The sequence below is a fragment of the Microtus pennsylvanicus genome, chromosome 18 (genome assembly GCF_037038515.1).
Source record: "Microtus pennsylvanicus isolate mMicPen1 chromosome 18, mMicPen1.hap1, whole genome shotgun sequence".
Classification (NCBI taxonomy): Eukaryota; Metazoa; Chordata; class Mammalia; order Rodentia; family Cricetidae; genus Microtus; species Microtus pennsylvanicus.
The window spans coordinates 28,553,386-28,564,641 of NC_134596.1; the positions used below are offsets into that span (position 1 = coordinate 28,553,386).

Consider the following 11,256-nt stretch of genomic DNA (forward strand, 5'->3'; position numbering starts at 1 on the left):
GAGACAGGGTTTTATGTAGATGAATTCCTGACCCTCCTGCCTCCACCTTCCAAGTGCTGGGATTACAGACAGGAGCCACTATACCCAGCTTGACTTTTTCCTTGTCCCGTTTAGTGTCTGGAGACCTGGTCCACAGGATGGTGGTCCCCTCACTCAGGGTGGGCCCCCTCTCAGTCATTCCTCTCGGGAACATGCTCAAGAGGATTTGGGGGACCTCGACTTTGCTCAGGCACCCATTTTGAGAGCTGAGCTCTTAGGAAAGCATTTCTTCTTTGTGGGAAAGCCTTATTTCACCTGTTTTCTGATTTTTAACTCTTCGTCTCCTCCTAAATTTTCTGCAATCGTTCTTCACTTCCACGGCGTCAGCTACTCTCTGATACTTATAATCCCTTGATTTTCACACCTCTGTGGCCACCTGTACATCAACCTGCTTTTTATCTCCATAGGATTCCAGAAAGTTCCAGGTGGTGGTGGTGCACGTCTTTAATCCCAGAACTCAGGAGGCAGAGGCAGGTGGATCTCTGTGAGTTCAATTCCAGCCTGGTCTACAGAGCGAGTTCCAGAACAGGCTCCAAAGCTGCAGAGAAACCCTCTCTCAAAACAAAACAAAACAAAACAAAACAACCAAACCAAACCAAACCAAACCAAACCAAACCAAACCAAACCAAACCAAACCAAACCAAACCAAACCAAAAAAGGCTCCCAGAAAACCGTGTCTTTACATTCATCATCTGGGCAGCTTTGAGAAAGCTGTGAGCCTTTTCTAGGGAACAGCACCACCATCTGGTCAAAGCTTGTATACCACCCTGTGCTCCTTCCTAGCACCAAATTTTGCCAGCCAAGTGGGCTCTCTGCCCTTCCTCTTTTCCCAGTCCCATAAGGACCCTGCTTATCTTCTCCTAGAACTGGCCCCTGGCCTCCAGAGGAGCACACATGCCAAGATTACCTGATGGGCACAACTGGTTTTATTTTTCTCTGCCTGAGAGGAAGCTGGGCAGGAATTGGGACAGAGCGCCTCCCTGGGGCGCCACTCTGCAGCAGCCCTCTTGCTGGCGGTTGGAACCCAGGTCTTGGAGCTGTCCAACAGGGACTGAGCGCTGCTGAGGAGGTACGTTCTTTTCTGGACAGGCCACTGGCTTCAGCAAGGGGCCCCTAGGCCTCACCGATGCCGCTTGCGGATGCTCTGCAGCTCCTGCACGATGCTGCTGAAGCTAGGCCTCTGCCCAGGCTCATAGGCCCAGCACTGTTCCATGAGTCTGAAGACTGCATCAGGGCACAGCTCCGGGCAAGGCAGACGACCCCCTGCGAAGACAGGCACAATGGAGCCAGTGTGAGAAGGGACCAGATGGCTTCAGACTCACCACCCTTAAGGAGCCAATCTGGTCTACTAAGAACCCCAAGACAGAGGCCTAGGTTCTAACCCCTAACCCACCATGCATAAATAGGCTTGCCACCCATGGTAGCTACAGCCTGTTCTTATTCTGCCCCAGTAGGAGGTTCTGAGAAGGAAGCATTCAGCTGCAGCATCTCAGCTAGGAGCCCTGAGGCACCGTCCTGCATCTGTGGCCTCACCCTTTTCCACAAACTCCCGCGTCTGCTGATTGGTGAGGTTGGGATAGGGTGAGGCCCCCAGGCTGAAGGTCTCCCACAGCAAAATGCCGAAGCTCCAGACATCGCTCTCTGAGGAGTAGCGGCCTGCAAAGGAGACGAGGCCACATGGGGAGATAGTCTGCATTCAGGGACCCAGAGTCCACCATGCCCGGCCGTCAGCCTTGCAGCCCAGGGTGGGTGAGAATCAGGTACCATAGTTAAGGGCCTCGGGCGCAGTCCACTTAACAGGGACTTGTCTGAGGCCCCCTGAGGCTGCATAGATCCCATCGGCTTCTTCTCGGGACATTCCGAAGTCACTGATCTTCAGTACATTTTTCTCGGTCACTAGGCAGTTCCGAGCAGCCAGATCCCTGGGTGAGACAGGGCAGAAGTTGATCTCCTCCAGGCAGTGCTGTCTGCCCAGCGGAGTCAAACGCTCTAGACAATGAACAATAGCTGTTCCCTGGGGCTTAGGAGGTGGCACACTAAAGTGCCTGCCTGTTGTGCAATCAATCATGAAGACCTGAGTTCAGATCCCGGGCTCTCATAGAGAAAGCTGGCAATGCTTGTCTGTTATCCCGGCACTGGGGGATGAGGAAGAAGTGGATCCCTAGAGCTGACAGCTAGCCAGTGTCACCAAATCCATGAGTTCTGGGGTCAGTGAGACACCCTGTCTCACCCTGTCTCCAAAAATAAAGGGGTAAAAGATTAAGACACCTAACACTCATCTCTGGCCTCTACACACATACACGTGTATGCACCGGCACACATACTGACATAGTGTAAACTCTCCAGCACAGGGCACTCGAGACCAGTTCTGCCAGGCGGCCACCATGACGGGGCCTGCCGGGGCCTGCAGTCCACTCACCGGTGGATGCAGCACTTGCTCTCCAAGTACTCCATGCCTGCCGCTGCATCCCCGACCATCTGCAGCAGCGTCTTCACCCGCAGGCGGGGTCCCTCTGTCCGCAGGAAGGTGAGAAAGTCGCCCCCTGGAGGTGAGGGCAGCCTTGAGCCTGGTGGAAGCCCCCCAACCCCAGCAAGCTGAGCCGTCCCTCTGGAGACCAGCACCTCCTCCGCTCACCTTGCACCAGCTCCATGACAATGTAGATGGGCTGTTTCTGTGTGCAGACCCCGATGAGACGCACAATGTTGGGGTGGCTGTACTGTTTCAGGATCCTGTGGGGCACAGCTGCTTAGGCCACGTGTGCCCACAGCCTTCTGCACCTCCCCCTAGTACCCTCTGCTTCTCCCCTCACCCCCCACCCCCTAAAGAAAAGCCTTAAATGCCAGCAATCCTGGAAAGGTGACCGCAGGTGGGGTCCTGCTCAGTACCTCTTTGCATTATGGGTGCTACTTGGACTCAGAGGATTGAATGCCAGGCCATGCACAGAGGGACCCTTCCATACAAGGAACATACAAGGGACACTTCCATACAAGGAACATACAAGGGACCCTTCCATACAAGGAACATACAAGGGACCCTTCCATACAAGGAACATACAAGGTCATACTTATTCTATCACCCACCTCGCTTCTTGAAGAAACTTGGCCTTGAGGTCGGGTGGGAGTGTTTCTCGACAGGACTTCACAGCCACTGGGGTGTTGTCTGCTCGGAGGCGGCCACTAAACACATCTCCGAAGTTCCCCTGAAACAGTCCCGGGCTCACACAGCTTCCCGGTACTGCTGACCTTTCTCAAGGGGGGCAGCCCACCTTGTCCCCACTGTTCGTGCTGTCACCGTGGCTCTCTAGGAAATGCACCCCCAGCAGGGACCCAAAAGTTAACCTGTGCCACCTTCCCTGAGAAGTGACGTGGGAAACCCAGAAATCACTTTTCTTTGGGTTGGAAAAGCATTCTGATTGAAAAGTGACAGGCATTTTACATTCACAGAGGAGCTTGGTAAGAAGCCCTTGAGGGGAGCAAGAGCTGGGTGCAGGGTGCTGGCTTCTGGGGGGAGCCTAGGAGTCGTTTGCTATTTTCTGACGAAGGAACCAGGGTACAGGCTGGAGTCACACTAAGTCAGGGAGACCCTCTAGGACTCTGGAGGTAAAACCCAAGGTGGAACTTGGTGAAGGGCCTGAAGGAAGCTGGTGAGGAGGTAACAGGTGGCCCCCAGATGGCTGGAGGATCCCAGGGTGGTGGGGCTGACCTACCCTTCCAATCTGCTCGCCCAACACCAGGTCCTCATGCTTCAGCACCCACTTGTCCTGAGGAGAGAGGCTGGGGCGTCAGAAGCCAGCAAACAGAAGAGGTGCTGGGCCCTGTGCCAGGCTGAATAGCTCTCCTGCAGACACTATGTCTGTCTTGGAGCCTCAGTGTGTCACACTGGCTGATAGGGTTGGTCGCATCAGGACACACTCAGATAATTCGGGGATCAGGCTGATATATATGGGCGGGAAGGCATCCCACACTGAGGCTGGCCACCCTGTGGGGTAACGCTCCCTTCACCCTCTCAGTGAGACCAAGGGATGAGGCTGACCGGTGAAGCCCAAGCCCAGCACAGGCCAGGCCAGCCACAGGCTCACCTTGGGCACGGCCCTGTACAGGACAATACCGCTCCTCTTGGTCAGGGGCTGCTGGGAGGACAGCAGGTGGTCGATGAGCAAAGGGATGCTGGGAAAGCCGTCCCCTTCCAGCCGGTACAGGTTCTGTGAGGCAGGGGTTAGGGGTGTGGGGGAGACATGAGGTCAGCAGCTTCCTTTGGGGAGGAGCCCTGAGCCCTGAGAGAGGACAGGAAAAGCATGAGAGAGACAGGGGCTCTCTAGGACACAAAGTAGAGGCAGTGGAGTGTGGTACGTGGCACCCCGCTATCTTCCTTCTCTGGGGCCCCCTCCAGCTGAGAGAAGAGGCACCTAAGATGCCAGCTACTCCTTATTCTCTCAAAGTCATCTAGGCCGTTTCCCTGGAGAGGGAAAGGAGAAGGAAGGAGTGGGGTCCAGAAGGCTCAGGGTCCCAGCCCCACTCACGTCGGAGGACTGGATGATGAAGTGCCGGGGCTGGCCGTCCCACAGCACGGACAGCACGTACTCCTGCTTGCCCTGGCTTTCCCGAACCAGGAAGTCCCCCGAGTGTGTGAGCAGCTCAACCACCTCCGCCCGAGGGAGGGCCCCATGGTACCACAGCTGCTCATGGAGGGGCTTCTGCACCTCGGGAACAAGCTGCAGCGGCGGAGGGATCTGAAGGGAACATGCAGAGGAGTCACTGGGCTGGCTCATAGCAGGAGCACACTGGGCTAGTGTGGGGTCCCTCTGTCTCCTACGCTGCTCTCCTTCCTACATCTATTCCCATGACACTAGAGAGGCCTGGTTCACACTCACTCTGAGCACAGCTTGGATGGGAAGCCCAGGCTATCAGATCGCAACCAAGTTAGTACTTTTCTCCTCTGAACCACAGGCCTCCCCATCACTCCCAGAGCAGACAGAGCAATGGAGTAGCCAAGGCTGCAGGGCCCTGCAACAACATTCAGGGGTGATGACGAGAGGCCAAGGGGGCTGTTGGGGCTTGGAGGTATCTGAAGCCTGGAACCCCAAGGAAGAAAAGGATGCTCCCCCACCCTCACCCCACCCGCTGCACAGTGAAAGAAGTCTAGGCAGGTCCTTCTATCTAGGGCATGGAGGAGGATGTCTGAGACCCCTGGCCTGGCCCAGCTAGATGGGCAGAGGTAGAGGCCCAGCCTTAGCACTACTCACAGAGAACTTGGGGCGGAAGATTCCAGAGAAGTGGCTTTTAAGGATCTCCAGTGTGGGTGTCCTTCCCCCCTCTCGCTCCTGCTCCTGAGGCCAGGGACAGACGTCAGCGGGTGGTCAGGCTTAGGGAGGGGGAGGGCAAACATGAGGAGCACAGCCCCTGCAGGTAGGCTGGCGAGGGAGGAGGTGCATGGCGGTTGGTGGCCGGGCATCTCACCGCGGAGGAGGTGGAATGCCGGTCATCTTGAAGGAGCGGCACAGCCGGGGGCTCGCCAGTGCCTAGTTGCTCCATCTTGTTCTGCAGCAGCTCCTGCTGGGCCTGAAGCTTGTCTTGACTGCATAGCGCTACCTGTAACCCCTGCATCGCCTCCTGCAGCACCTGCCTCTTGCCCAGAAGCTGCACCCTGCAGGCAGGAGCAGGGCAAGAGGAGAAGCTCAGTCTGAAGTGTGCACGCATAGTGGAGGGGAGCCAGGAGGCTGCCACAGGTGGGGCCTGCTCACCGCTCCCGGGGGTGGGTGCTCTGTTCCTCATTCCTCAGCTCGCTCTGCAGCTGACTGACCATCTCCTGCCGGCTAAGCACCTCTTTGGTGGCCGCGGCCAGCTCATCTGTCACAGTGGTCAGCCTGCACCAAGGACAGGATGGTGAAAGCTGTATCCCCCCCCATCCCCCTACCCTGCCACACGCACCCTAACAAAGCCAACCTAGCCTGGCCACCTAGCTAAGGGTTCCCTGCACACACACACACACACACACACACACACACACACGTAGTCTGCCAGACTACCATGCACTACCACGCACGTGTGCTGCACACTTTCCAAGGTCAGCTCGTTCAACTGCAGCTCCCCAGGTTCCAGCTGTTCACCCTCTTCAAGAAGCGACTCATCGAAAGTGACACAAGGTGGCACATTGGGGGTGGATCTGTGGGTGGAACAAGGTCCTTCAGTGACTAGGTCAGAGGTCCGGGAGCCAAGGATAAGGGCTGGCTTACCCGTACTGCCGGAGGAAGCCTAGGTACTCCAACTCGGGCTGGATGCGGGCAGCAGCTGCCGCCAACTCCCGGTGAATGGTCGCCACATCGTCCTGCACCAGACTGCTGATCTCCAGGTATTCCTGCAGGATGTCCTTCCTGTACCCCCCCACCCCAGAGAACCACTGAGTTAGAGGGCTTCGGGCTGGGCAAAGAGGGCCACTCAGCCTAGGACACTGGTGTGGTTCAGGAGCAATTCTAGGTTGGACGACGCGCCCCACCTCCACCCCGCCACTTTCAACTCTGCTCATTTGCAAGTGAATGACCTTAGGCAAATCATTTAAGGCCCTCCTTGGCCTTCTGCTTCCTGGTAATATTTATAGGCACATAGGGCAGTTCCTGGTACACAGGAAGTACTCAGGAGCTAGGTCCCCAATAAATATATAAGGAATTAATGTGGGGGGGTGGAGAGATGGCTCAGAGGTTAAGAACACTGGCTGCTCTTCTCAAGGTCCTGAGTTCAATTCCCAGCAACCACATGGTGGCTCACAACCACCTGTAATGAGATCTGGCGCTCTCTTCTGGTGTGCGGACATACATGGAGGCAGAATGTTGTATGCATAATAAATAAATAAATCTTTTTTTAAAAAAGGCATTAATGTGCTGTTGACCCCAAGTCTGTGTCTCCCAGGCCTAGTACGTAGCCCACCGGCTCCAGTTCCGGTCTTACGTTTTACCACTGGTTAGAATGGAATGGGGCTGTGGGCTTACAGAATGGCCGCCATCTCCTCGTGCAGGTCCTGCAGCGACTGCAGCAAGCCAGGCAGCATGAACTGGTGGTAATGCTGGTGGTGCAGCTGTGCGGCCCTCACGCCCAGCACGTAGCGGTTGTGGTGTGCAAAGAGCTTCCACAGGCTGCGCACGTACTTGTCTTTGGCCTTGTCTCGATCCTTGTCTGGCGGGTGGGAGGTAAGAGGTGTGTGTGGGGGAGGGGTATCACACATAGACACACACACACACACACACACACACACACACACACGCTCAGGGGGCTGGTATTCCAGAGGCCCAAGCAGCAACCCCACCCCTGGGCACCCGTAGACAGGTCTACTGGGCTGAGTTTTTGTTCCCGTCGGGAAGGAAAGCTCCCAAACCTTTGCTGGCTTCCTGGTACTTGCGCCTGGCCTGGGCACTATCGCGAACCAGGGTCCGGTACTGACTCTTTAGCTTTTCAATGTCCTGACTGTGGGTCTGGAAGAAAAGGGAGGTCAGAGGGGGGGAGGCCGAGCCTCAAGCCTTGGGAGTCCTAGCTGAGGTAGAGCCTTAGAAAGGTTGTGCTATCCAGGGTGTCAGGTTAGCCTAACTTATACTTCTAGAAGAGTCTGGAGACTTCTGGGGAAGCTGGCTGCTGAGGTCAGAGGAGCTGAGTTATAGATGGTCTGCTGAAGGGGCCAGGAAGAAATTTGGGGCAGGACCCGACTACCTGGTGGCAGGTAGAGTTGGCCTCAGGTAAAAATATTCCTATGACTCCACCCTCAAAAGCCCCTTAGGCTCAGCTTCCTCTCCTGTTGTTATCACATTGAAATTTTTTTCTTGGGCTGGAGAGACGGCTCAGAGGTCCTGAGTTCAATTCCCAGCAACCACATGGTGGCTCACAACCATCTGTAATGAGGTCTGGCGCCCTCTTCTGGCCCTCAGGCATACATGCAGGGCAGAACACTACATAATAATAATTAAAAAAAGAAATTCTTTTCTTTTTCCCCATTTTTTTCTTGAGGCAGGGTCTCACTCTAGTCCAGGTTTACCTAGAATTCACTCTGTAGCCCAGGCTGGCCTGAAACTTGCAGCAATCCTATCTCTGGATTACAGACATGAATCACTACACTCGATTTCATGTTGAATTATTATCATCTCAAAGGTTTGTCTCATTTTATTTATGTGTGTGTGCGCAGGAAGGCATGTCCTTCCAAAGCCAGAGGGGGCTATTATATCCTGGGACTAAAGTTATAGGCGTTTGTGAGCTTTGTTTGATGTAGGTGCTGGGATCTGAACTCTGATCCTCTGAGAGAGAGCAGTAAGCACTCCTAACCACGCAGCCATCTCTCCAGCTCTTTGTGCACGTGCGTGTGTGTGTGCGCACGCACATGCGTGTGTGTGTGTGTGTGTGTGTGAAGGTGTGCATATGATATAGCACACATAAAATCAGAGAATAACTTGCAAGCATTGGTTCTCTCCTTATTTCAGGGATCAAACTCAGGCTGGCAGGCTTGGCAGCAAGTGCCTTTGCATACTGAGCCTTCTCAGTGGCCCTTAGTTTTCTTTTGTTCTTTTTTTCCCCTCCTCTTAGACAGGGTCCTGCTCTATAGCCCAGAATAACCTGCAATCTTCTCGCTTCTGTTGCCTGAATGCAAGATTACAGACCTGGCGTGTGCAACTCTTTAATTTCCAACATTTTTTTTTGAGACAGCTCTGGATGTCCTAGAACTCACTTCATAGACAAGGCCGGCCTCAAATTCACAGAGATCGGCCTGCCTCTGCCTCCCGAGTGCTGGGATTAAAGGCAAGCGTGCCACCACCACCCGCTGCCCGCCACCGGCTAACTTCCCACATTTTAAATTTGCATAGGGTCCTGCACGGCATGTTCTTGGTAACAGGACACTAGGTGGTGGCCACAGACTGGAGTCCTTATCCAAATTCTCTGGCTTGGGTGCCGGGACACAGCACGCAAGCTTTCATTTGCTTCTTGAAACCTCAGTTACCTCGTTGTTACTGATTAAATTCATAGGCTTGGCCAGTCTTAAAGGGCCAGCTAGTAAATATTTCGGGCATGTAGGCCAAAGAGTCTGGAGAAATTACTCCATTCTGTAACCGAAACATAGAGTCCTAAACGAGCGTGGCTAGGACCCCACAAACGGGCAGACCCTTGAATTAGGATGCAGGTAGGAAAGGAAGTTGGACCACAAGGGGGCGCTGTGGGTCCATGGGAAGACCTAGCTCTGTGGTGCTGAAAGGGGTGTGGTACTCGGAGGCTGACCAGTGAACGTGGGAGACAAAGCAGCCGCACACACCCCAGCCTATAGTTGAAGAGCCGCTGGAATTGAGACCTCGACAGACCTCTGTCTCTGGGTCCCTGGAAGGAGCCACTCTGAGCCAAAGACGGACTTGGCCACCCCAAGTCCCTCACCCCTGAGCTGCACTGATCTCGGAGGCAAGCGCTAGTCTCACCCATTCTGGGCTTCAACACTCTGCTCATGCACAGACCTATGCCTCGACAGGCCCTGTAGCAGGTTAGCCAGAGCTGGGGGAGAAAAAGAGGAAGCTGCAGCAGCAGCAGCAGCAGCAGGGTCAGACAAGCCATCCTGGAGCCAGGCCTGCGGCCAGTGACTTCCGCTTCCGCAGGCATTCTTGTGCAACTCCTGATTGTGAGAGTCCTCCTCGGGGTGCACACCCACCTTGGTGAGCTCCTGCTGCAGCTGCTGCCACTGTTCGTTGTACGTCTTTCTCAGGTGCTGCCGCTCCCGGATCAGCACACTCAGCTTGCTCAAGGGCCCCGAGTTCAGATCTTCCGCGTGCTGCCGGAGCACCCGGCTCAGGTTCTCTGTCTGGCTCGTGATCTCTGCCCAGGACTACGGCACAAAGTGGGGATGGGGAAGCAGGAAGAGCGTGACAACGGCCCTCGAGCCTAGACGTGCTACATTTCTCCAGCCCAACATCTAAGGGTTTGGGGAGAAGCCGGGTGAGTGGAAGCTCACCTGGCTGACGTGGCTGTCAGGACCACTGCTCCAGTTCTGGCCTCCGCCGTCCTGCAGGGACATGTGGTGGAGCAGTCCTGCATATTCCCGGTCACTCTTGACCCTCTGGGCCATCCACTTCCTCATCCCCTCCAGTAAGCGGAGCTCCGCTTCCTGCATCTGTTGCACTGCCCCGTGGCCCTGGGGGCTGCACAGCTCCGAAGAGAAGCCCATATTGGTGTCCTAGGGACAGAGACCAGGTCATTCAGTGGTGACAAAGCAGCAGCTGGAGGTGGAAGGGCAGGAAAAAGAGGCCAAAGGCTAGTAAGGTCAAAGAGGGCTCCCTCCGGGCAGGACATGGGTGGAGTCCTATCCAGCAGAAAAACCGAGAGGCACAGAGAGCAACCTGGGCTGGGGACGGCACTTGCTCTTTCCTGTGTGCAGGGCCAGGTCCCAGAGCCAGTGGTTCCTTTTCCAGGAACGGACTGGAGATCCCTAATAGGGTCCGTCACCCACACGGTCCCTGGATGGTCCCGGATCCTGCACCAGGGTCCTCAACAGTGCCAAGTTTGCTGGACTGCTCGGCACCACTGGACTCTCCTGCCCTTCCCAAGCTCCCAGCCCCACCCCCAACAGGTTTCAGGCTCCCAGAGCATCTGCCTGGCCCCTTTCCAGTTCTCACCCACTGCCACCCCTTGCCACCCCTTGCCCATACCCTATCTAACCTTCTGGACCGCAAAGGTGAAGTTACCTTTGCGGTAACTTGTGGGCAGCTAGCTGTTCCGGGGGCAGGCAGCAGCGGACCAACTCGGGCCCAGAATCCACTCAGCCCAGTTCCTGATTACCAGCTTCCTCCTCCGTGGTTTCAGTTGCCCCAGGCCCCGGGGCGGATCCACTACAGGGAAGGGGAGGGCTGGAGTTTACAGCCCCCCCCCCTACTCTGCATGCCCTGGGCTACAGCCTACAGAGGCACGGGAAACGGAAGGGAGGAGGAGGCCGGCAAAGAATGGTCATGCCTGTGCACCAGACACTCCCAAGGGCCCTGCGACGTCCCGTGAACATGGAGAAGGAACCCAAAATGGAGTGGGAGGGACTGAAGGAGTTGGGCCCAGTGGCACCTAGGGTGCTCAGAGTCCCGCCAGGGTGCTAAGGTGTCAGCAATCGCAGACACAGACGCAGGGGAGGAGGGAAGCCTAGTCCTGTCCCTTCTCTGGATTCCCTAAGCACAGCCCGGGCGGCGGCGTCAGCCTCTATTTGAATAGAAAATTTCCAAA

The 11,256-nt window shown here is 55.7% G+C and overlaps 1 protein-coding gene across 4 annotated transcripts; it reads right to left on the minus strand.

Moving 5' to 3' along the window:
• Window positions 1-947: 947 nt before the first annotated feature.
• Fes (FES proto-oncogene, tyrosine kinase) lies at window positions 948-10,828 on the minus strand. Of its 4 annotated transcripts, none has more exons than XM_075952729.1 (19): window positions 10,708-10,828; window positions 10,004-10,225; window positions 9,704-9,877; window positions 7,406-7,502; window positions 7,023-7,206; window positions 6,273-6,410; window positions 6,083-6,202; window positions 5,781-5,903; window positions 5,497-5,683; window positions 5,283-5,366; window positions 4,560-4,769; window positions 4,119-4,241; window positions 3,747-3,800; window positions 3,121-3,239; window positions 2,675-2,769; window positions 2,459-2,582; window positions 1,804-1,961; window positions 1,573-1,695; window positions 948-1,302 (listed from the first exon to the last, which is right to left on the minus strand). In XM_075952729.1, exons 2-19 carry the CDS (start codon window positions 10,214-10,216, stop codon window positions 1,160-1,162), a joined length of 2,469 nt encoding a protein of 822 aa, XP_075808844.1. In that variant the 5' UTR covers window positions 10,217-10,225; window positions 10,708-10,828; the 3' UTR covers window positions 948-1,159. The 4 variants fall into 4 exon arrangements, with proteins under 4 accessions (XP_075808844.1, XP_075808847.1, XP_075808845.1 ...); XM_075952732.1 differs by having other exon boundaries at window positions 2,459-2,552; window positions 10,708-10,824; XM_075952730.1 differs by having other exon boundaries at window positions 10,734-10,819.
• Between the last annotated feature and the right edge of the window lie 428 nt (window positions 10,829-11,256).